The sequence below is a fragment of the Passer montanus genome, unplaced genomic scaffold, assembly GCF_014805655.1.
Source record: "Passer montanus isolate IOZ18808 unplaced genomic scaffold, ASM1480565v1 scaffold24, whole genome shotgun sequence".
In the NCBI taxonomy this organism is placed as follows: domain Eukaryota; kingdom Metazoa; phylum Chordata; class Aves; order Passeriformes; family Passeridae; genus Passer; species Passer montanus.
The window spans coordinates 4,186,089-4,213,276 of record NW_024367037.1 but is presented as its reverse complement, the minus strand read 5'-3'; the positions used below and the strand labels follow the sequence as shown (position 1 = coordinate 4,213,276).

Here is a 27,188-nt window from a genome sequence, read left to right as displayed (position 1 = left end):
GAGTCTTCAAGGTTTGGGCACAAATACAGTTCCACTGCTTACAGCTGCTGCTCTGTCAGAGAGCAAACAATGAGGAATCCAGGAGAACCAAACACAGAAGCAAAATGACCTGTACTGCATAGCCATAAAGAGGATGGCTTTATTCAAGGAAGCTTTTCCTCAGGCCCTCTGTCCACCAGCACAAAGTCTGGGTGAAGTCTGCAGCACTCTGCCATCTGCTTATTGCCTGTGTGTGTGTGTGCCCTGGCTGTCCAGCCAGCTCTCCCTGTCTCCCTGGGTGTGCTTACAAACAGAAGTGCTCCACCTGGCACTTCACCTTGAAGGAAAAGTACATCAGATCCCATTAAATTTGAGCAGCACTGAAGTGGTTTTAGTGCAAAGCCAAGGTGCTCCTTTTGAGTGAGAGAGCATTACTTCATAGTCAAGCACTGCATAAAGATCTTGTGGCAGGTTACTTGTGGCTTGCTTTTCCAAATTTACAATCACTGCCCTTAAACCTTTCCAGTACAATTTGCGGGCCAGAACTCAGGACATTCTAGGCAAATGATACTACCTATAACTGCCTATAATACAAGCTTGAGGCTTGCCTTCTCCAAAAAGTTGCTTAGGATTGAAATAATAGTTTTAAAGAAGCACTGGGATATCTAGATTGTATATTTCAGTATCAGCCTACTTAAACATTTGAAGGAAGAAGAGAGTATTCTTCCCCCAAAGAAGTACTAATTACATTAGATAATCTTCTATTCTAAATAGCTATTTTAATGGAGAGTTCTCTATTTTCAGAGATGTCTGGTGGAAAGATTTTATTGGTCTCTACTGCAGCCTTAGCATATTTGTGGAGTAATTTGTTATGGTTAGTTTTATCCATATCAGCATCTGGTTTTGGGCATAAGCATTAAAGTCTGTCTTATACAGTGGTGGTTTCTTCCAGAAAACAAGAGAGGTGTTACCATGCTAGAAAGGGTTGAACATTGAGTACCCAGGATAATATGCAACAAGGAAGATTAATCAGTTCCTTTTTCCTCATCAGGTTTTGGTGGCTGATGGAGAAAAGAGTTTTCTTGCCTTTTTTTACTTCTGATATTAACAACTCAAATCACTGAGAAGAAAAAAAAACAAAACAAACAACAAAACCCAAAAAAATTAATGTCTGGCTTACAAAGCTTGTAAATCTTGACACTCAATATGAAGTTTAAGTAAAAATATGTCCAGAGATCTCATAGAGATTTATCTTTGAAAGAAGAAGGTAAGTATGTGACGAAAAGACCTTCTATGACCTTGCTAATGTGGTAGTGCTTAACAAATGCTGAAGTATCCTAAAGCCAGCTATGTTTCTATTTGGTGGGCAGCTCCTAACTGCCAAAATATCAGCGTTGTCCTATACCAACAATGTAGTCTTATGAAGGAGCATAAAATCAGGGTTCAGTTTGGCTCTGGCTTCAGTTTTCAGAGAAATAAATCTGAATGGTTGTATCCTATGTATTTGAAGTTTAAAGTGAAGAAGTGCCACTGTGTCTATCATATACTGAACCTCCTCAATGAATCAACAAAACTGTCACAGTGGCTTCTGTGTGAAGCAGCCAGGTATCCCTGACAGATGATGTGTCTGCTGCTTTTAATGATGGTTAGGTGGTGAATCATTCACTGGTTGTCTCACGCAGCACCTCAGCAGTGCTGCTATCATAAGTGGTCAATGACTGCTTCGGTCCGTGTGTCTGTACTGACTCATTGGGGTTGGATATCTGACATCTGATTTCCTTTCCTCCAACAGACTAATTCACTGAGGACTAGGGATTGTGCCTTAAAATCCCAAAGGGGGAACAATAGTCTGTATTTCCAAAAGCAGTTGAAAGGATGGGTCCTGTTGGGTACATCTGGTAGCAGAACCCTCAGAACTGGAGTAGCTACTGGAAAGTAGCAGTGACAGGCCAGAAATGTGACTACATAACAGTAGCCCAAGTTATGTATTATATATTATTATTATTAGCATATTATATAGCAAAACCCCTCCACTCTCCTACTTCCATATTCCAGAATAATACTTCCACTCTGTAAGATATACAGAATCATATGTATGGTTCTGAAAGAACCATAATTCCATACTAAAATGAGTTTTGCCCAATAGCACAGCCATGAAAATACCCAGACAAAAATACTGAGGTTAATTGGGTCTAAAAATGTGAGGAGTGTAGCTGAGTGGGCCATATGATGACAAGTGGAATTTGATTTCAGTAGCTGTAATGCTACTGTAAAAACAGTAGAACTACTTATACGTTTTCTCAGAGTCATAATTAGCTCATGGAAATGTTCTGGGAATCGCTTTGACTGTGAAGTCCAAGATTTTGTTCAATGGTGTGCAACAGTGAAAAATAATACACTAAATATATGGAAGAGGATGAATAATAGATAAAACACATTACACAGATATTCTAAAATATGCAATATTAGTCATCCTAACTAAAAAGGATGCTTTAGAGTTTCCACGTCACATGAAAAAGAGCTTAATAACATTGGGACTATCTACCAAAGAGAAAAGAGGAAAATAAGGTTGTAAACACACAGATGCATAGTAATGATTGGTGCTTCCAAAGGAAATGTGGAAAACTCAGTTCTCTTCTCTTTCCCTAAAAGAAAAATAATGTATGTTCAATGAGACTGAAAAGCAACATTTCCAAAACTGAGAAAGGAAGTTCTTCACACCGTGTCTAGCTAGCAATTACTCTGATCTGTGCAAAGTTTGCAAGAGTCAAAACCCTCTGACATTTATGAGAAAAACAAAAGTGTTCAATTAGTGAGAGTATAAGAACTATGAGTTATACACAACTGCTCATTTCAAGTTACTACTCATTATGAATCACAGCTGAAATTTTCAAATGTGACAGATGAACTTTCAGATGTGCACTGCACGTTTCTGGCACCCACCTCTGAAAGTATTTGGGCCAGTCATTATTTTTAATGAGGTGCTGGACAAGAGGAGTTACAAGTCTGGTCAATGATCGTGGTTCCTACATTCCTAAGGTGGGAATATTATAAGTACTATTTTTTGGGAGGCAGAACTAAAACTGGAATTGTTTATTGAAGAGGAATAAATACCAGCACGCCTCATCTTGTTAAGTAGCTGTTGTTAAGCAGCAGCCATTCATCCTGCCATTTTAGAACTGACCCTGCCCTATTTTCTTATTTTTGCCAATTTGATACATGTTTCCATGGGAACAGAAGCAGGACTAGCCACCAGCTGAGTCAATCTCAGCTGCTGGATCCCAGCTCTCACGTTTTGTTCTGTTTCCTTGGAAACTGATGTCAAATGAAAGAAAGAAGTAAACCAGCTTTTACTCTTTAGTATTTACTCTTTCTTTGGACCTGTGCTAGATCCTTGGGCCGGTAGAAGGTTTACAGATGACTTTAATGGCCATTCAGTTTCCTTCTCTCTGGAGCATCTGCCAGCCACAGGAGTGTCCCAGCAGATGCAAGTAAGAGCTCTTGGTTTCAGCTACTCCTGGCAGGCCACCTGCTGAGAGCTACAATGGCAAGGATTGAAAGCAGGCTACAGAATTCAGGAGACATTTGACTCCCACAGTCTGTCATATTTCAAATTGGAAAGAGAGAAATTAAATTTATTTAAAAAATAGTAGAGGAAACAGATGGGCATAAGGATATACAGAGAACAAATTGACTAACAAGCTCTGACCTGCATTAGGCTGAACACCCGCAGAAACTACTTCAGCCAATTAAATTCTTCATTTCACATCACATGTTTAACAAAGTTCCCTCTAATCTGGCTGTTAGCTGACTGAACAGCACAATGTAAACAAAACCCCATATACACATCTGTTTATGCATATATACATATGCAGAAGAGAAAATAACATGATCCGATTTTTTCAAAACGTCAAAGAATTCACAAAAATCTGCTTGAGTCCATGAATTTGAACCAGACACATTCACCAATTCCATACCTATGTTACTCCCATGTTACCATGTGAATACTAACTCCCCCCACCCCAGCCCACCCCACACTCCTCTGTGTATAATTTTGGATCAAAGTATTTTCCAGTCTCTTCAGCAGCAGTGTTGTTAATGAAAATGGATATTAAAGAAAAATATCTACATCTGTGCAGCTAAATTAAAATTTTCACATAACTTTCATAAAAAAAATGTAGGGACAAAACAATTTTGAAAGACAAAAGTCCTTCCTAAGGAAATGTTTTATACTTGATGACCACAGCTCTTAGTTAACTAGTCCATCAGGGTATAGCACCATGTACACCTTGGACATTCACATATAATATATACACTCCTTCCTGATTATTCTTTACATCCCATCTCAGTTATTTTTTGCACAACTCTCACTTACCATTGACCTTGAATTACTATTGTAAGTTCTGGAATTGTATATCTATATATAGTTAAATTCATGTACAGCCCAAGTGACAGCTCAGTAGTATTAATTTCTTCAGGTTCTTAGAGCAGTCTCACAGAAAAGACTATCAGATACCCAGGAACAATATTAATTTCTCCAGTCCTGTTGTACTTACATCCATTTATTGAGGATATACTCAACATATCTGGGTGCTCAGAGAGCTGTGTCAAGCCAGCTAATGTGATTTTGTTATGGGTTAGTTATTTAAGTGAAAACTTTAGGCAGTTATAATTGTTTTAAGCCAGGCTTTTCTGTCTTTTTCAGAAAGATGTAAGATGTACTCAATTTATTTAATCTATTTATGGGTTTCCTCTAGCTGAACTTAAATCTATAATTCCACTTTCCTCTCTTTCAGAAAGAGTTTACCTCACAAACAAGACAACATTTATTTTTACTGTTGCAGCTGCAATAAGGAAAGAATTTCACTTTAAGCTTTGCAACATCTGTCCCAAATTCTTCACAGTCAGCCTTCATTTATATTTTCTGAAATAACTTGATATAACCTCTTCCAGTGAACAATACAGGTACCAGCACAAAGACTGGGACTTGTCCTGAAGGACTCTACTGGCTACATGCCTCCTTACTAGAAAATGAACTTTTATTTATTTCTTAGTTCTCTTTCCTTATTCTAAAGAACTTCATGCCCATTTGAGGGCTTCTCTCTTATTCTGTGTCTATTCCTTTCTGTGAGAGCCTTTGATGAAAGAAATTGATGAGTCCTTTCTGAGACCTAGCTGGCTGTGTCAGCTTCTATTCATGTCTGCTGGCTTCCTCAAAGGACTTCACTAAGTTTTTATGACTTGTTCCTTCACAAGCATGATGTTGACTACCCCTCAATGTAACATCAATTTCTAATCCCACTCCTAATGATAATTTTTATAAGTTGGCCTACTACATTAACTTACAAATTTAAGGTTTCTACTCTGTCTTGAAAACATGGTGAGATATTTGCAACATTTTGCTCAGATATCAAAGCAGTTCTGAGCTAGTGATTACTTACTGCTGTCAGTAGTTTGACAATTATTCTTTTGAATTGCTATAGAAAACCTGGGAGAATAGAATCTTTTTCCATTGATTTATTTGTGATAAGTTTCCCTATTCCTACCAGCAACTCCAGTCACTCCTCAGTGAGTTCATCAAAAGGGTTCTAGCACAGCAATCTCCACAAATCCTTCCACTAAGAATTTTGTTGAACAAAGCAGCAAAGCAATCATTTAATCATTCCACATAGCTTATTTTCTGCAAGTAATGATCTTCTATTCTGCTTAAATATTATTCCCAAGATTCTGTGGCAAACTTGCTGCTACCGGTATTTACAGAAAGATTTATTATTCTTTTTTCATTCATTGTAATATGCTTTTTTAGACTGCTTTATTTTCTTTTACATTTACCTTACCAGACATTATGATCTTGTGTACTTTCCCTGTTTGGATATAATTTTTTTTTTTTTAAAGGATGTCTTCCTGCTGTTTTGTCATGCTGAGTCTTTTCTTTTTCAAGTCTTACTTGATGTGTGGTATGAATTTACTCTCTGTCTCACATAAAGGTCCTTAATACTCTCTAAACCACCTGTAAAGATTTCACTCTCTACAGTTTCCTCTTTAGCCTCTCTTTAAGACACTTCCTTAATTCAATGTTCTTCTGCTTTCTGAAGGTGAGTACCACTCTAAAGACCTTTTGTGTTTGTTGTTTCTTCAAAGCTATCAAAACTAAGAGCAATTTGTAGCTATGGAAAACTCTTTCAGATATCAAGACTTTGGAATGGATTCTGTGTGCTATTCAGAATGAAATCAAGGGTTAAGTCTCTGTCCGTGGGTTCTCCAATCTGTTAAATTATAAATGGGTTAGTTTGAGCAGCACATTTTTTTTGGTTTTGCAATGTTTTTGAATCCTTCAACATATCAGCCAAATCTGAACTTCTGGCTTTTTGTGTAGTAATATGTGTCTGGCGACATTGTTATACACTTGTAATACATAGCAATCCTGTCTCACTCATTGAAATTATTAATTTGGTAATATGAATTGACTTTTCTTTAACATACTGCACTACTCTCACACTGGCATGGCCTACTAATCATTCCTGCATATTGGTATTTTTGTTATTACAACATCCTTATATAAGGTTTCCTCATATGGGTTTCTGCATTTTACATTTATATCAATGCTAGAAGCCAGATAGGACATGCCTCATTGATCTCTTTTTCTCTTCTGTGTCTTCTAAAATGGCATCTCATTCAGATTTTTTTCTCTATTTTATGTTTATTACCATCCCAGGACAAATTAGGGTGAAACCTTAAATACTGGTATTCCAGACACCAGAATGAAGTTTATTTTTAAATATTGATAATGCTATCATAAGAATGCATAAGAGGAAACATCACAGAAATAACTACTTAATTGGTACTAAGACATCAAGGAATACAAAGGCTGCTGCCCTGGATAAGCATTTTAAATTTTACAAGAAATATTGGCATCCAGTATGCAAGATATTACTTTCATTGAATCTAACACTAATGCAAGATATTTTTATCTTGGGAATTATAAAAGGTAGTCCATTTCCCCTACAAGTTATTATTTATTAAACATTATCACTGTCTACCTTCCAAGGCCACAGAGATCCAATCTGTTTCATAGATATTTGTGTTGGGAGAAGATAAGACAGTCAGAGGCTTTCAAGCTGAACTCTAGAGTAAAAGAGTTACTACACCATAAAATCACAGAATATTCTGAGTTGGAAGGGACCCACAAGGATCACTGCGTCCAGCTCTTAAGTGAATAGAGGGACTGAACACTTGGCCTTGGCATTATCAGTGCCATGCCCTGACTAGCTGAACTAATTGTGAGCAAGAGGTGAGTGTGAGTGCATGTGTACACATGGACCCTTTCCACTGTACTAAGTACATGATTGAATTATGATATGGCTGTTGCACAGACCACACTTTCTAAAGGATTTTGTTATTTCAGACTGTGGTTTCATTGCAACACAGATGAGCAACTGAAATTAGAGGGAGCTGGTTTCCTAAGTATTCTTTTCTTGTGGCTGGATTCTCTTCAGCTAAGAGTGAAGCTCCCCTGTAGCAAGTAATTTAAAATATCTGGTTTTAGACAAAGGGATAAACTCACTCTGTGACCCTTCTCTTAGAGGAGACACCACCAAAACCTCTCCTCCACACAGCTGGCTGTTTCCAGCAAGTCTGTTGTGGTCCTATGTCCTTAGGAGCTGTATCTGCTCAAATTTGTCAGATTTGACCGAAACAAGCAAAGTTTGTTAGGCAGTAGGAAAAAAATGACACAGAGCACCCTAGCACATAAACACTGCCTTCTTAAGAAAGCAAGTAAAAAAGCAAGCAATGGTAGAACCTTGCAAATCTCTTCTACAACAGCATCCACAGAAGCGCCATAGTTCCTCATGGGCAGCCCAGCCACTGAGACAGTGAAGGAAGGATGCACTCCAGTTCACATGACTGGAAACAGTCTGGCAGGGACCTAGCTCAGATATGAGCATAATCATTTTGATTATGACAAAAAAGGTGAATCATGATGAAAAAAGCAAATTCCTAGTTCAGCCTAGGAAGAAATTAGTGAGGGAAAAAAAATGATTGGTCTCTCCACTGGTCTGAAAAATTAGCAAAAGGAGCAACGTTACAGGCAGGGAAACTAGGGAAACATATAAATAGAGGTAACATGGATTAATTCCTTTTTTTTTTTTTTCACTGTTGCTTGAAGATTAGAAGCCCTTTGTGTCATGAAATGCTTTTGCATTATGAGAAAATCAAGCCTACAGCACTCTTAGGAAAAGTACATAGGGACACTGTTATGGTTCTTCTGCAGATCACTGTACACCTCGGGAAGTTTTAACATTGTCCCTGCCTTGGCCTTTAACCTCTTTTCTTTTATCCAGCAACTTTATTGTCCATATATCATAAACTACTTCCCCTGCTGATTACTGGAGGAATTGGATGCTTTATGGTTCAGTCATTAAAACTTTTAACATGGTGTCTCATGGCAGCCACAGATGTTTTTTTCCTAAAGAAACCATACCTGTAGGGCCAGGGTACCAGAAATTGGTCTGAAAACTGACAGATCCAACATTTCATAGCATTTCTGATTTCTGTAACAGCCAGAGAGTCTCTAATAATGCCTTATTTCCCTTTGTATTTTTACATTTAGACTGCCTATCCTCAGATTGTAAGGTATGGATTGCTTAGACTTTGCAAACAACTCCAGGAAAGGAGCCCGGATTTTAAAGTCCTGGGTTTAGAGAACTCTTAAAAAGTTCTTGATAATTTACTGCTGTTGCTTCATTAAAATGAACTATTTTGTGAATAATAGCAAACAGCACAGGACATTACCAGTCTTAGGCTTCTTGTCTTGGTTCCTTTGATTCACGTGCTTATGAAGACACAACTAACAGAGGGTGACCCGATAGAAGCCAAATGCAGAATGATCATGCAGGAAGCTGATGAGTATTCATAAACAGAGCTCAAATGGTTCATTAGCTAGAATGACTGATTGCATTCATAACTTTGGAGCCTACATTTAGTTTAATCTTTATCACTTGGACTAGCATTAACTGACAGAAATAATCCCTTTAAAATTATTTCACAGAATCAAGTGGGACAAGAAATCCACTAGAAAATATTCCTGAAATAAAACAGAAACTTGCCACCAGTAGTGTTTACTATGTGGCAAGTATTTTTCAAACAGAGAAAAGATTATATGTAGTCAACCAAACTCAACTAAAGAATTCACCATTACACTTTAGCAACCTAAAAGTTAAAAAATAACGTAACAACAACAATGATAATTATAGCAGTGAAGACAATTGTCATTTACTTTTACACAGGATTTTTTGAGACCCACAGAGGTGTGCTTCAGGAAAGTAAATTGCAGTTCACCTCACTGCTTTTATAGTGACATATTTTATGCACATACAATAGTTTAATGACTACATTTCTAGCATGATACTTTTATTTCCTTCCCACCCCAAATCCATTAGCTTAAAAAATATTCTGCGTAATTTACAGTAATAGCTAAGAGCTCTGACAGTAAGTTCAAGTCAATTCTATGCTGAGTGATCAAAATATCAAACATTGTCATGTGTGAATTCAGTGAGTGTCACTTTGCACAGGTTTATATAATTCCAGGTGAATTTCAGTTCTTATGCAAAGTTCAGGCAAGTGGTGTGCAGCCCCGTGGTCTGGAAAACCCCAAATGTGGAAAAACCCACAAAGTTTTTAGTGTTATATTTTAGACGATCAAAGAATATACACTGTAAAATTCAGATGGAAATTGCAATCATTTACAACTACAGTAAACATTGTTTTTTTAAATATATGGTACTAATGGCTTAACTTCACAGTTACTGCTGCTGTCTATGGACATTATACTCAAGTGAATCTAATAAGACTACATATCAGGATTTTAGTTTAAACTAAAGTAAAATTCCTTCTATGTGAGATTATTTTAATTGGATTTTGTGACTATTTGTCATAATGTGTTTGGGTTCAAATGAGCGGAGAAAATGTTAACAATACTGACAACTGAAATATCACTTACAATACAACTGGAGCAAAATGAAATAAACAAGGTCCTCAACAAGCTGCTATGGCTTCAGGCTATACACACATAGACCAGAAGTGTCTCCAGCAGACAAATTTCAGCTACATTTTCTATTTTTTATTGACAAATGTATCAGCTGGGAAGTCTTTCAAACTCTAGGAAATGACTGAGACAAATCTTTTCAGATTCTAAAATTATTTTTTCAAAGAAATCCCTTGCAGTTTAAGAGGCATTGTTCTTGGGTATCCTCTACAAATTATACCAAAAAAGTAACATCTTATCCTAATAAAGTTCCAGAGCTACACTGCAAAGTAAGAACAAAGTAAAAACAGTGGAGTGAAATGGTATATATTTTCTTGCAAATGTTAACATCAGAAGAGAAAACAACTGTTCTTTTTCTTACTGATTGCCAAGTACAGGAGAAGAGACTAACACTTCTAGATTGTCCTCATATGATCTAGCTTTCAGATATCAACAGTTTCCATGTTGGAGGCAACAAACTCTCAAACAGTGCACATCTACATACAGATGGATGTTTTTTTCCTAGGTATAAATTGTTGCTGTCATGTTTCTTGCTGTCAGTTTGTCCAGAAAGCTTTACTTCAGCTTCACTTCTAGAAACCAACCAGAGTGTTGGAAAGTGTATACAGCTGGCATTAAGCTATTACCTCCTGCCTATCAAAATTGCTCGTGTGACCTTTCTGGGAATACCATTAAAAGAGGAACAATCAGTATGGGTGCATGCACATAAAATTACTGCAAATAAATATAGCAGTAGGTAACATAATTCCTGACCATCTCCACAAAGAATGCAGTCTAAGCAGTGACCTCTCCTGCACTTATCTTGAATGAGCTCTTACTGAAATTCACTAATGGGTTCTGATAATCTATTATTTATTGAAACAGACTCTAATAGAGAGTCTTAGCAGAGGACTCTCCTGTGTTTACAACCCTTGCAAATAAAATGTCGCACAAGCGACAGAAATGTGGCACCTGCAACTACATACACAATTTCTTTTGGTTGCAATTGTTTCTTTTCTATTTGGCTTTGAAAACCAGAACTCTTCCTCCCCCGAAATACACAGCTTGACTTGCTTTCATATTATCTAACGCACCTTTAGCTTAATCTTATGGATAGCTGTAGATACTGATAGGCAACCATTAGTATTACTTGGGCTTGAGGACATACCTCCATGTTATACTTTTCCACTGTCCTCCTCAAAGGATCCACAACCTGCCAGCAAATCAGGATACAAAGATCAATCAGTAGCATCCCTCCAACTATCCCCAGTAGCTTCTGGTCTTTAATGATCTGGAGAGACAAAAAAAAAAAAAAAGAAAAAAGAAGTAGGGAGATTCCCATGAGCCACAGATAGACCCTATACGGCTTTATTCCTATATAGAGAGAAAGACACAGGTTGCTAATAGTAAAGGTTTTTAACAATGAAAAAAGAAAACAAATATAGAAAGATGAAAGCAAGACAAATTATTTTTGTTCATTTCATGGTTATTAGAAGTATCTGAAGTGCTTTCCCACTTCTAAAAATACTTTGGGAAGACTCTCAAACATTTATATTGAAATCCAGATTTAATATTAACTCCTGGACAATGAGAAAGACATGTTCTAGGGAGCCACTACTGTGTTTATGCATGCAAATGTGGAAAAATGTTCATCAACCTCTCAGAAGAAGGTATTGAGGTAGTTTTCACTAAGATTTAGTGCTCGCTCTTTCATAACCTTCTTGGATGTGGAAAATGCAGAAGCTATCAAAAGTTATTTTGGAGGTTTTTTGTGTCTATGTGTTTAATATTTGCCTCTATTACCCAGGGAGCAAGAAGGAATGATGTATTTTTTCTATATTACAAAGGTCAGAGGCTTTAATGCACACCTCGTATAAAACATGCTTTAATTCTGTTTCGGGTTTAGATTCAAAAAAGAAAAACAACAGTTCCTGATAAAAATAAAAAAACAAACTATGTATTGGAGTCTTTTATAACTGAATGCAGTCCCTATGTAATTTCTACTGTTGTACACGTAGCAACACAGAAAAAAATATACTGCAGTTGCATTGCTTCAGTTGCAAAGTTGTAATCATGTTGAAACATCAGGCTTAAATTAATTTTGTTTCAGTGTTCTTGAGTCCATGGCCATGTTTTCTTAATTAATGTCTAACTCTATTATTAAGAACACTCATCCAATAGTCAAAAGTTACTGCCAAATTGCTTTAACATGGACAAATATACATCTTTTTTTTTTCCAAGTTTCCATTCTGGGAAACAGTTGACTTAATCCAAATGAAATATTCAAAAATATTAAGCCTGAGAAGCTTAAGAAAGTTGTGATTATTTCAGTTCAATTTGATGAAATTATTAGGATTTCAAAAATGCATTAAAAAGCCAGAAGTGTCAGCTAATCTTAATAGAGGCAAGGTTAGTATTCCTGCATAGAATAAATTGTATTTGCATTACATTCTTATCAAACTGAATGAAATGATGAAAATGACAAAAAAAAAAAAAAAGACAAAAATTTGAAACTATGTATAATGTATAAAGGACTTTAGAAAGTCTGGTTTTCATATTGCTTGGTGTGATATCTTTTCTATTTTGAAAGATGTTTCGGCAACATTGGGCACCACCTTTTGTTAATCTACTGGTTTATTTTATAAATACTTCGGAATAAACTAGGAGTAAAATAAAGGCTAGAAATCAGAATGAGCTAAATGACTTGATACAACATTTTCATTTCCTGAGACCAGTTACATAAATCCATGTAGCTACCACTGCCATAAAGCACTGGAAAGTGATGCTTTCCACATGTTTGTGGCAGCAAGGAAGCAGGACACCCATCTCAGCATTCTGAAACAGCACAGGCATGTCTGGAGAGGGCAGGTGAAAGGGGAGGGTGCAGCTTTTAGAGTGATATGTCTTGCTGCTGGATGATTTGGCAATGAGAACTTTGCAAGGAAAAGGTGCCCTGGTGTGGTGTGCAGGGAGAGGAAGACTGTTGAAATGTGGTTCTTCATAAAGCTAAAATGAAAGAAGGTATTAAGCAAAAATTCTCAGACACAGCTTGGTCCCTTGTCTTCTTTGGGAAAACAGAACTATGTCTGACCTTTTAACTGTTTATCAAGTGGCAATCAGAGCTGAAAAGAAACAGGTTAGCCTTTGTTAAAAAAGCCCATGTGTTTTTCAATCTCTTTTCTAATGCCTGCAAACAGGCCTTGGGTGAAACACACCTAGTACTGCTCCTAGTATGAGTAGAGACATGGAAGAGAAAAAATGGGAAGTCCATAGTGAATATGGATTTAGATTAAATGTTGACACCTTAACTCAAATTTCTTTTCCTCCCTCTTAAATTGCTAGGGAATTTATTGTATTGGCATATTTTAGTTGGTCTTCTTTTTTAACTGATGTAGTTTATTTTACTGAAGTTGGCTGTTGAACTATTACATGTTTAGCCTTTCTCAGTAGCCAGTGAGCAGGGCCAAAAGCCTTTAAAAGACAATTCATCCCTCCTGTCCTGGGTAAGATTTAGAGTCAGAAAAATTAGTGTTCTGAAACATGTCCCTGCCTTCCTCACTCCTCATCCCCTAAGAGGAGGTGAAGACAATTAACTTCAGCTAAAAATATGCATTTTGACAAACTAAAAGCTATGTGAAAGCATCTTGCCAGAAATGTCTCTCTCTGCTCTTCTAAGCCAAAAAGGTTCCTTGAAAAAAAACCCTCAAAATATCTTATCTTTCGAATGGAAATAGTGCACATTTTACCTAGGATAGGTAAGCAGCCCAATGTCTTCCATATTTATATGAACTATCTTCATATTGAAAGTAAGGACTGGATAGGATTGCATTGGATTCAGATTTGCCAGTCCCCAGTAATATTAGTCAATCTGGTACAGCAATGCCAGAAGCAAAAGAGTGAAAGGATATTATTAAAAGCAGTAATACTTATAATCCACTCACAGAATAAAAATAAATAACTTCCTATTCATGACCACATTGCTAATGTTATCACATCACTTCTCCTTGCTCTTGTATATCTTCCATTTGTACCTGACCTTCCGCTACTGTAGATCAGTATTTTAGTTTGGTAACCTTTTTTTGGACAGGTAGTTATTAGAAAAAGATAAGAGAAGAGATAGAGCAAACAGTTGAGCTCTTCCTTGGATACCTCTTGGAGTAATTTTTCCTGCATTACTCTGCTCTTTTCTGGACAGAAGGGGAGTTGTATAACAGCAGCTGTCACTGGCAGCAGGTATTATTCATCCCTTACTTCTGCCAGACAGCCAGGAGGAAGGCAAGCAAAAGAGAGCCCATAAGATAACCTAAGTGACCTACACAAGTGATGAGCCCTGTAAAACACAGTGGTGCTGGTGCTGCTGCAGGGTGAGAGGGCTGAATGCACAGCACCTGGGGCTGCCTCCCAAACCCAGCACAGTGCCTCTCTGTCCTTGGCAAAACCACTGCTGGAATACAGCTCTGAAGCAGAACTCTCCACCAGAATGCTAAATTTCAGAACAAAACACCAAGGTTCAATTATTTTTCCCTTCTGCCAGTTATTAGCAGCTCGTCCTAAAAGAGATTTGCCCTGAGAAATGCCACTGATATATCACTAACAGCACTTCTAAAAGACTTGCTGCTCCCTGCTTCTACCCGCAGGAAGCCTAGCTTTCCCTCTTCCCAGCCACCACTCCCACCCACTAGAACTCCTTAAGTTCAGTACATTCACTCCTCGGGAATCACCAGATGCACTGAAGGAGTCTTGACTCAGATCTTGTAAATCCAACAAATTCTCTGTCTGACAAAAGAAACTAATGAGCTAGTGAGGCTCCACACAATCAAAAAAGTCATTTTTCTTTAAGAGGAAGGTTCTTATTTTTTTTTTTCATCTTTTCATTTTCCTTCTAGCAAGCAGTAAATCAGCCTTTGGAGAAATACATGGTAGCTAATAAAATCCATTTATGCAAGTGCTCCTGAATCCTTGCTGAAGCCAAGCTCTCACACAGCAGCATCTGTGAGTCATATTTTCTACCATCTGTGATTGGATAGGTGAATCTGTCTCATCCTGGCAGATCTGCACACTGTTATAAATGCCACTGCCACCAGTCTGGACTATATATCTGGATATGAAGCGATCTGTCCTCAAAATAAATTCACTCAGAACAAAAGCTGGTAGGCCATTTTCTTCTCAGCAATATCACTGTATGGGCAAATCAAAATTATTCTAAAAACTCACAACCATGAAGACAGATCAAAGTCCTTACTCTCCACAGAACTTGCTTTCTGATCACAGGAGATAGAAAATCTGCCTAAAGCTCTGGGATAAAGTTTCTGCTCATGGAAACTCTTGAGGGTTTTCTAGAACTATCACAGGCTGTACCACCTGCCAGGGTAACTTCAACTGTCCATTTGGTTATTATTGCATAAACCTTTTATTGGGCTTTTTTCATTTGCTTTCTGAAGGGTCCTGGAGAACCCTATCACCCACCTGTTTGTGGGATCACCTGGAAATTTGGCATTTAACAGTAATTAAACAGTAGGCTTGTTTTATACAGTTACGGCTAGGGAAAACTTTCTGTTATTTCTTATCTTATTAGAAACCAATTCTGAAAATGTTCATGACACAGTCCTTAAAGCTGAACTCCATTCTAAACCATGCAGAAAGAGTCTTACATATGAAGACTTACATCTCCAGGATGCAACATTACCTTTGTACTCTCTGATTTCCACAAACACCTTTCCAGCATGACTGAAGAGTTAATTTACTCCTGTATTTTCGTCAGTTAGTTTCCTTATTACCAGATCACCTCCATTTGTCAGAATAAAATATCTCTAAATTTAAAGCTATATTAGCTAAATCTTTGCAGTTTGTTTGTTTGTTGGGCTTTTAATTGAATTCATGGAAACATAGACCGGAAGTGCTTTTGCATTTATTCATAGGTTTTGATATAAATATATGCATTTTTCTTTTCCATTTAAAATGTAGGATCTTTTTTGCTTAAGAAGAAAATTCTGATTTCTCTTATGTAGATCAACTCTGTCTAGCGTGGTCCCTTGCCTTCTGGCACTAGCTGGATAAACACTTAATGTTATTAATTAGCTTTTTTTTTTCAGTTGTCTCTTCCCCAGACTCCTGGGATGGAATCTGTAGAGAGAAACTCTCTTTAAAGGACCCCTCTGTGAAGATTCCTAGACCTTATTAAATTAAATGAATATCGTTGATATCAATTACAAAAGCCCTCAGAAATCTGAACCCAAATATCCTTACCCTGATACATACAGAAATCCTGCTGATCAGAGTGCCCCTCCTGCTGATCAGAGGGGAAAGAAAGAAAATAGAGTTTGCAGGGAAAAAAACAGTGAAGTCTGTGAGCTTGCAAAAGGAACCATAAAACCACTCATGAACTTGCCTTCAGGATACTCTCTCCACTTCACAAAGTAACCTTTCATTTCCCAGTGGGGTTCAGGGACACCTTTGGCTTGCTCCCCTACATTAAGTGGGTTGGCACAAGTGGGATGGTGCCAGGAGGTTGGGCATGCAGTCAGTGGTGGGTGGGTGAACTTTACCCTATGTGGGCTGAGGGAGATTCTATCTCAGAGTTATTAAAGCCATTAATATTTTAGTGAACTATACTGTAATACATTCTTAATTTCTATTGTGTAATGGAATGAGAAAAAAGGACTATTGAAAACACATTATGCATTGTTCCCAGTAACTCCACAATGTTTTTTTTCAACAGCTATTATGAGTACTTCTTATAATAGATTGTATGATTAGTATTGGCAATGCCTCAAGCTGCAATTATATTAGTTTTAATGAGTGAATGCTAACATTTTAAAAAACGTGTTGTAGTATTAAGGATTTTGACCAGCAAGTCACAGGGAGTAAAAAGCTAAGTTTTATTCTCTTAGAGGTATTTTGACTGATTTGATAGAAGACTTGTATACCTATTTATAAATTTTTAAAAACCCAAAACCCCAATATTTCTGTTTCCAGTGAGGATCTACTGTGACACCTGTAGTCCAAGAATTTGGTGGTTACCTTTCAGGATAGTGGAGTGTGTGGTACTCATGAAAATAACGGACAATTGGATATGATCAAAAAGCTTGGCTTTGAGAATTAAATAGCTACAGTCACTAGCCTGCTAAAGCACAAGTTTATAAAATGTGTCTTCATTGGTGACTCCTGTTTAGGATAATTGCATCATTGGGCAGACTCATTCTCCTAATAATACTATTGCAAATGTGGATGTGTTGACTCTATGTCCTGCTGCCAGGATAAGAAATCAATTAGAAGACACCTTTCCTCTTTTCCAACTTATATAAAAGAAAAAAAATAGTAGGAATATCCTAGTGGTGATACTCCCTAGGGGAAGCAGAAAACAGAAAATGCTCAGAAGTTAGAGATGGAGAGAAATTAAGTGATGGGTTAAAGAAAGTTATAAAAATCCTCATTTTTTTGAAAGCCTGAGCCTCAGTTATGACTACACTGCACTAGAGAATTGTACAGGTGATTGTTTTACTAACATTACTAATCCAACCATAATAAGCACACAATTTATGTTTTTCAATATAAACCTATTTTGAAAAATGACTAATTTTCACAAAACTATTTTGAAAGGACAAAAATAAAAAACATGTTAGTCTAAAAATGGCACTAAGAAATCCAACTTGACAGCATTAGAACCAACCATTCTTGCTGGTGTCCTGGAGAACAGTCTTAGAAAAAAACCTCAACATTGTGTTAACTTCTGCTCAAAACCATAAGTAAAGGAAGATGTGCTGCCTTGAGAAACCTGCACATCCCACCAACACAGCTGGTCAAATTCACCTTTGAGAGAAATGCACTTGTTGTGCTCAAGAACACATGGAATAAATGCAAAGGACTTTTTCTATGAGAGGTGTGAATTCTCATCTTTGGAGTTGAAAGGAACCCAAACCTTCAGAAAAAAATTGGTGCATGAAAGATTTGAATGTTCAGGAAGAAATATTCTGATTTTGTTTGATATAACATTAAAGTACCTAGACTTTAATATTTTACTTAATGAAAATTCTCTGGGAAAGCATACTTCATCATTACCAAATAGCTGGGAACATCAATGCACTTGATTACATTTACAATCCAATTTCAAGCTATTCAGGAATAAATTGCCTCATACTGTATAGCAACATGTTCTTTATTTCTCTGTCATCCAATAGTCTCATAATACATAGAAATTATGGTTGTAGCACCATTTATGAGCACTTACATTTCACACAGAGTTTTCGTTGTTTTTGTCACTACTGAAGTTTGCCCTTATCAAGCTGTACCATGCAGAAATTTCCATACATAAATTACTTCAAAAGCAGATTTTTCTCCTAGATGTACAGTTCATTAGCTCAGCTTCTTTCTGTGACATGAGCTTAAGATTTAGCTCCACATTCCATATTTATATGAATGTAAATTTTAGAAATATGATTCTTGTTGTTCCTTGGTTGGCATTTTGGCTGATCAGCTCTTATGAAAACCAGGATGCTTATTTTACATCTAAGTTTGGATTCTAAGATTACACTGACTATTTTTAAAGCTTTGGACTTAAAATTTATAGTTGTAGCTATCTGGGGAAAAAAATCAAAATAATTTAGTTTCTATTTATATCACTTTAGGAAATACTGTATCTGCTTATTAATAAACCATAATCCATACCTGAATAATTTACACTGCCCTGTAAGTATCAGAGATTACTTGGTCCAGTGGTAAATATTCATAATGAAAAAAATTTCTAAACATAAGCAAATTTCAAACTGTCTTCTTTCTTACTCTCAAAGACTGAACAATAACACTGAACACTTCCTTAGGTATCCATATGCTGGTTCATTTTCAGCAGATGGTCCCTAATAGATTGTTGTACTGTTGGTATGGTTACCCAAAGGAAATTTTTGGATCTTGACACATCTCCTCTCCAGACTTATGATCTCTTGTATATATTTAGTAGAACACAAGTGTATCCTAGGGGAAATCCATCATATAACTTCTTGTTATACACACAAAAAAGCTCTAGCAAGATTTAAAAAAAATCTTGGAAAAAATATAAACATTTACAGTCTGAAAACTGACCTGGAAAAATATTTTAAAACAGAATTTACAAAAAGAGATGATTAGATAACACAAACTACATTTATGCTAATTCAGAACTACGTCTACATAGGATTTAAGTGAATAAATGAGATGCAGCCTATGAGGGTCTGACCTAAACTCTTTGTCAACATAATCTGGAGTATTTTGTTTCATCTATTTTTAAAACATTAAGATAATGGGTAACTTTTTAAAAACGTCTGCAGGACTTTAGTGAGGAAAAATATAGATAGTAATAAATTCTAAATTCCATAAGTGGGTTGAAAAACTTACGGAAAAGTTTATAGCCAGAAATGACATTCATTCTATGAACTTCCTCACAGAGGTTTTCAAGTGAGGGATGGGGATAGCAACCAACAGACACAAGCTGAGAAGAGAAGGCAGCAGCACATAAACCCATAAATATGTAGCTTCCAGCTGCCTTCTCCCCTCTGTTTTTCCTCCCCAGAGACACTGTGGAATCACAGGAGCTGGCAGCTTCCCTGCAGCTGGCACCATGCAGGGTAGGAGCACACAGCCAGCTGCTGCCCACCCCCACCTGGGAGGTGAGGGTTGGGCACTGCTCAGAGTAGCCCATGTGCCCTGATCCCCAGAAAGAGCCTGGATGGTTTCTTACCCCTCCCAGTTTTCTACACGCCTGGTTTTGAACCATTAAATGTGCACGTTATGGAGGCAGGGTGGCCAGATTTGTTAAAAAATGGAGTATGAAGGCAAGGAGCTAAAATGTCTGAGAATTCCTGCACTGCTTCACTCAGGTAATATATTTGCTTCTCAGAAACAAAGAAACAGAATAATAATTTCTGAAAAATATGCTGAGAGAGATTTCTACAGCATAACAAATAATTCTGGAAAGTGGTTATTTTTCTTCATTTGGCACATAACTGTCTTATACATGAGACCACCTTTCTCAAAACTCCTACTGCCTTTTTCATTATGCATGTTTTCTGGTTTAAGTGAAAAATATTGTAACATAAAACTCTCTCTTTTACTGTACAGTCCTATTCCATGCCCAGAGCAGACTCACTACGTTTGCTCCATGACAGTGGCATCCTGTAGGAAGCCAAGGCTTCACTGGTGTCCTAATAATCCACGTAGGGGAATAAATGTACATTTTAGAGATCCTAGCAAGCTGTAGTTTTTCAATTATTGACATTTCAGCCACCACATAAAACTTCTAATGTTTTGTGAGCCCATTCTTCATAAAGAAAATGGAAAGAGGATTCAATTATAGAGAGAGCTGCATGCATCAGCAGGAGGAGCCTTTACATCTTTGCACACCTCATCAGCTTGAGCTGAAATAGTCACTAGTAGCTATCAGGGTCTGTACCACTGCATAACAGGAAGACAAGGAAGATACTTTTCCTGTAGGTTTTATAGATACATAGTAATAGGAAAAAAAACCCAGTGAATTTCCAAAATCCTGTGTTCAGATTTTATGCTCTGCCCACATTTCTTGTGAAATCATTTTGGCCAGTCTTAATTTCAAGTTTTTCCTTGCCTCTTTCTCCATTCTTATTCCTGCTTTCCTTTCCTAGAATGAATCCCTACTTTTCAGGCCTCCCACTTTGCCTCTAAATTTCAATCCTAATCTAATTTTAAACCAGACTTAGTCCTTCAATTACAGTTTGCCACTTAAATACTCAGGCTCTGCATTCCATCATCATGCTCAGCTTTCTTGATAAATTCTTACAGATCTTCCTGCCTTTGCTGTCTTTGAAATTTATTTTTCAAGGGAATTTTAATCCAAATTCAGTTTCCCTCTTCAATATCTTCTCCCAGTATACAATCCCAAGATTTTCCTTTTTTTTTTTTTTTCATCTGGACAGGCTTCTCTCTTGGAGTAATTGGCAGGAAACCTGATTTCTCCTCTTCAGTCTCTTTCCTGCGCGCAGTCTCTTGGCCCTGAAGTTCCCTTGCACTGCCAGCCTCCCTTCCCCATCCTACTGTCACAAACATGATCTGTGCAAGCTCCTACACATCTCTGCAAGGCATGGAGACCTCAGCTCTCTTCAGTACTCTTACAAGGACCTAGCAGGCCAAATGGACGACAGTAAGTTTGCCAGATGGCAGCCTGACAGGCACAGCTGAGTCAGGTTAGACCGATAAGTCATTTTTGTCTGTTGTGATTAGTTGTAGCTTTCTTTCCCTTTGATACCACCAATACAGAGAAAAAGCTTATGAATTATCGTGAAGGAGTAGAATAGTGTTGGTAAAACTATAGCAGCATAAGCCTCAAGAAAAGAGGCTGCTCTACATCCCTTTTGTCATTATATTCTGTATTTATCTTGTAACAACTTTGTCAACATAAAGACATATGCCACCAGAAATCTACAGCAGCAGTAATAACTGATATTATTTAATATGCTTAAATAATATTTTAAAGTGAAAATTGAACATAAAACATCCCTTCTTTGATGCCACAGTAGAAGAATTAAGAATTAAGTCCAAATAGGCAAAGCCAAATAGACAAAGTCTACTCTGTTACGGGTAAGACAAGCTTATTATGGCAGCATCAATTGAGATGTGTTGTACTTTCAAATACAGCAAATGCAACAAGCCAGCACTGTGACCTTGATCATCTTAATGCTTTTGTGTAGTCATCTACAAATGGCCAAAACCTTGTCTTTGTAGGAGCAAAATTTATAAAATGTATGGAGGCTTTAAATATCACTGCTTTGAACTTCTTACTATTCTGGTATTTATCAAAATGCATGGGCTTCATTTGGCATTCAGGATTTGTGCAGGAGCAGTCACTGTGCAGGAGTGCTTCAACACTTGCAAAAACCCAAGACAGTGCAGATCCCACCAAAATAGCTCCTCATCCTCCTAAATTTACCAGAAGGGTTCATTCTGTAAATGGTTCAGATAGCTAAAGCTTCCCCAGGACACCCCATGCTCTCCTGCCACTGATATTCTCCTCTCTCTCCTCTTATCCACTGCCAGCCCTACTGCTGCCAAGGGAAACAAAAAACCAGTCCCCACCTCTCTCTGAGCAGAGGGCATTCTGCAGCCCAAAACAACAGAAAGGAGATGCATGAAAACCAGAACTGCACCTCAATTATAACTGTTACAGTTATTTTTAATTCTAATTCTATTTCACTTCCCATTATCTCCGCTAACCTCTTCAAAACTCAAAAATCATTTATTTCCCCCTACTGATTTTGTCATTTCCATTTGACAAAAATTGATCCCCTTGCACCCCTGTGTTTGCAGCTAAAACTAATGCATTTTTAATTTGCTTCCTCTGAGCCCTAGCAAGATCAAAGATGGTGACAGAGCTATGGGAATTTTGCAAAGTTTGTCCTTAATAGTCTGATAACAGAATGAGTATATTCTGAATTTTATTGTTTATTAATTTCCAGTAACAGAGGAGTGGATATATAAAAGGGTGAAAATAAAATAGACTTTTGAAAGTTTTATAAACAGCAGTTAATTAGAATCTTCAACTAATTCAAGACACTCTAACTCATTAAGTTCCACTTTCCACTGCAGTAATATGGAGTGCATTATTATTATTATTTAGAATTCTGTATATTTTCTCACACTGAGACAGATATCCACCAATCTCTTCAAAAAGCCACGTTGTACAATAAATGTACAGAAGCTTGCCCTTTCTGATGAAGATAAACAGATGTATTCATAATATTCTCTCCCTTACTTAACACCCACTTTCAAGAAATGAATTAACCAGTATTTTCAACAGCCACACAGAGATTCTCTCACTCTGTGAATAAATTTCACTGTTGGCAAATATTTTCCTAATGAAAATATTGAGGATGACAAGCAAAGGTTGTATGCCCAAAAGTCATACAGATTTTACTGTCATACTTATATCCAGGTAGTAACTGAAGTGATCACAAATAAATAAGATCCACACTACTTAAATAATTTTGGAACTTTGTACTTCTCTGATTGCAATGTCAGTCTGCTCTGTCATGGCACAACTAATTCAGAAAACATTAATGTGCTTTTTTCATGTGGCACTACCTTTGTGCATTTGTCAGTTTAGATATTGTTTGCAAAAATTTCTACTTTTTGTGCATCCATAGAAAGAAAATACTGTGGCTGTAAACTACATCTGTAGAAAATGGAAATGTCAGTCTTGCAAGACATAAGTAAAAAATGCCATGTTTTTCAGTCAACTCCTAAAAACACTTTTATCTATCCTGGCAAATCAAAGACAGAAAATATATGACTTGTAAACACTTATCTGGAAAGCTGATTTGTTTTACATAAAGAAACTGTTGTACTTCATGATTCATACTTATGATTTGGAACAAGATATCTAAATAAAGAATTCTTTAAAGTTTAAAGAAGAAATGTGTTATTGACTTAATTCCAGAACACTGAGGAAGGTGGCCTAACAGCCTCAATGTTTCCAGTATACTCAGAGCAAAGCAGCTCACTGGCCATCATCCAGATGTCTGAAAGTTTATCTCCCTTATACTGGTCAGTACCTTTTAACTGATCTTAAATAATTTTAACATCCAGCCATGCATAATCAATTGCAATTTGCAGTTGGTGATGAGCCCCTTGAAGAACAGGGGAAATAAAGAATTTGAGGCAATAAAGAATCTATTTAACAGACAGTGAAATTTAATATTGAGTAGCAACTTGCAGATCTAAAATGTAATGTTTAAAAAAAAAGGAAGCAAAAGCTCAGTGACAGTCCATTGCAGTACCTGTTCACTCCTATCTGAAATAGTATGTATTGGAGAAATTATAAAATTCTGAGGATAATAAAGGTCATGAAGTTAATGCTTTTATGTGTTAGACTGTAGTGTCTTGTGTAACTTCACTAATTTAAAAAGATTTGTACCAACAGTAAAAAAATATTTGCAATGTAAAATTTCATTTCTCAGGAAGGTAAAATCCTGGCTCATCTTTATTTAAAAAAAGGAAGTGTTTAACATAGGAAGCGTAAGATCCTTGAAAAAAAAAAGAAAAAAAATAGAAAAGACTCTGGTAGTATAAACTCTATGTTACAGTGGGCTCTTTGCACACGTGCAAAAAGGAAGGGTTTCCATTTCACTCCACCCAGAGCATCCTGGTTTTGGTATAAAAATTTTTTATCATTTTAGCTAGTTTTAATATATTTTGTATTTATTAATTTATTTTATTAACAATGAATGATAATGAAATAGAGAAAATCTGACATGACCAAATAGGAGGGGGAAGTGCTGAGTGGATGTGTTGTGGTGCCAGAGTAATAGATCCAGTCCCAGACACAGAATGTAATTCCTTAATAACCTCAGACATAAATCTTCCTAGAAACAGAGTTAACTGTCTCCCTGTCTATCTAAAGTCCATTCCAAGGGAATGATGTATCCGATTGTGACAGACTCCCTACATATTGCAATTGTGGAAAAATAACACAGTGCTAATAAAATAAAAATTAACAACAAAGATCTTTTATGACCACACATAGTGAAAAAAGAGGACTCTGACAAGGTTTTGGAACATTTTTCTACTTAATTTGGTTATATGTAACTCTTTATTGATTATTAGAATAAAACTGTTCCGGTGAACATAGGAACTACACTTGACACTTCTGCTCATTCTGTAACAATATTAATTTTGTTCTTCTGTTTCATGAACATTTCTCATAATTTTTTACCAGCAAAATGCTTTCTACTTAGTGTTTTTCCAATTTTTTAATAAAATCATCTCATAAAAAGTACTTCATGTATGAAAAGAAGCTTAATGGGAAAAATATCATGAAGAACTGCACTACTCCTAAACTGAGCCTAATCTTTACAGAAAATGTGCTGTACCAAAAATGACAGACACAACTATTGTGGTTCAATTCTGACCAGTCTTAGAGTAAAATTGTGCAATTTCAATATTAATTAGAAATAGGAAGCTATAAGCAGCACTTTCTCTTGCCTTCTCCTACTGATCCATGAGAAATCCTCAGGTAATATCCACATCTTAGACAGATATAATCAGAAAACATTTAATTTAAAAAATCTATCAGAAGTAGACTTCTGGATGCTGAAGCAACATACTAAGAGTGAGCAGAGATCCAAATTCACTTTGACATTTTATAGCCACCTCCACTGTCCAACTCTTCTTATGAAGACTGGAGGGCTGATTCTTGACTCCAACTCTGAGACTAAACAAGAAACCAAAAAGCCCTAATATCAAACTATTCAGGATCTTTGGATGTGATACATGAACAGTCAGCACGGCTTTGGCCATCCAGGAAAGGTATGAAAATAATTAGAAAATTGTATTAGCAGGGCAACAAAAAAGAGTCTATTTCCCCTCACCTTTTTCTTCATTTTTACGTTTTTGAAAATTGCATGGACTCTCCACGTTTTTGCAAACATTGCTCCAAAGGCAGTTGTGTATCCCACTGTGAGAATCCATGTTCGGACCTAAAAATGTATATACATTAAAAAAAGACAAAGTTACTTAGATATCATAATTTCAGACAACTTTTTTATTAAGACCCTGAGGAAAAAAATATCTGAAGAACTTCAAAAACCTTGATATTTAGTAATTTTTCATTAATTGCTTACTTGCTTTTTTACTCACCTGTCCATTCCCCCCTAACTGAAACAAATCTGGATGCTGAATTAACTATCTCTTTCATATATAAACCCATAAATCTCTTAAAATATTCTGCTTTTTTACTTTTATTGTGTTCTTTGCAGATAGAGGAAAGAACCAGTGGAGAAACTCAAGAGACAGACTATAAAAAGCACTCAGGGAACTAATATTAACAGCAGCATTTTGAACAGAAATGAGCAGAGAAATAGAGATGTAATTCAGACTAAATAAGATAAGATTGTACTATGTGAGATGTGCATCACTCAGTGAAAAACCTGAGCATTCTGGAAAGATAAGAACAACAGATTTTAAATTATCCTATGAGAGAAAATGGCAAAACAGGAAGAATATCCAAGTCAATGATAATACCTGCAAATGTGGCCTAGGAAAAGGAGGTGGTGAGCTTGCACAGAGCAATGGTGTAATGAGACCTGAGCTGGCCACAGCTTTGATAAATACAAAACAGAAGATTTTAAAACTCAGAATTTCTGTCTTTAGCGTAGAAAAAAGATTAGGTTTTGGTGGTTTTATTCCCCTTTTTCCTTTTAATAGAGAATCTTCAAATTGATCAAGGAGAGAACATAGATTTAAAAAGCTTTTTCTGCAATTCCTCCCCTGACCATAGCATCTTGTACACAGGCCCTCACTTTTGGACTTGCTTTGAGCCAGGACAGTGATCTTCAGAGTTGCAGCAAGCTCTGCACAGCCCTCTCTAATTTCTAGGAAGTTTCTGATTTCATTACCATGCAGGTTTGGCTGTTTGAAAGCTTTTTTTCCCTGAACAAGTAATTTTCTTCCCAAAGATGGATAAGAGACTGCAAAGCATAGCAGGTAGAAGACCATGTGAGAGGCACAGCACAGAGCTGGAAGCCAACAGTTGGATCTGAGAGCCTGAGAAATCACAAGGAGGAGGAATAATCTCACACACCAGCCCACTAAAAAGGGAGACTGCACAAAATTGAACAAAGAAGTAAAAAACCAAAGTACTCTACCTCGCAGATGAAAAAACTGGGGGAGACAATGGCTAAATACAGGGCAAGGCAAGCTAGAAAAAGGGAAAGCCAAAGGGAAGGTCAGCCCTCTTTTGGCCATGTTAACTATGCATGCTTGGCCAGCAGAGCTGTTTTGTGATATAAAAAAGCAATCTGATTTAGAGAAACTAGGCTGATCTAAGAAAGCATTTGGGAAATGTTATTTAGAGAACCTAGAGGCAATGTTTTTCGTCAGAAACCAGCCTAGTTTCACATCCAGCTTCTTGAGAGTTTAAGATTTTTAATTTGTAATTTCAGGATATGCATATTGATGAGGAACTAGGCATTCTAGTAAGATTTAAAACTTGACATCTAAGATAAACCTGAGGAATAACCTAAATGTTTCATATCTAAATACATGCTATTTTTTGCCTTTCCAAACTTTTCCAGGATTTCCATTTTTGTATTCAAAACATCATCTTCTTACACAAAATATTCTGTGGAAAACAAATTCTGATTTTTAGTAGTGTTTACTGTCTAGGTATAAAGGCAGGGAAAGGAAAAAA

The 27,188-nt window shown here is 36.7% G+C and overlaps 1 protein-coding gene across 1 annotated transcript in view; it reads right to left on the bottom strand.

The window, feature by feature from the left end:
* GABBR2 (gamma-aminobutyric acid type B receptor subunit 2) overlaps positions 1-27,188 on the bottom strand; it is a 458,985-nt gene that overhangs the window by 118,194 nt on the left and 313,603 nt on the right. Inside the window, exons 12-13 of the mRNA XM_039711173.1 lie at positions 25,369-25,476; positions 11,172-11,294 (exon numbers count right to left, since the gene is read on the bottom strand). Coding sequence (XP_039567107.1) covers positions 11,172-11,294; positions 25,369-25,476 — 231 coding nt within the window. The remainder of the gene's footprint in view (positions 1-11,171; positions 11,295-25,368; positions 25,477-27,188) is intronic.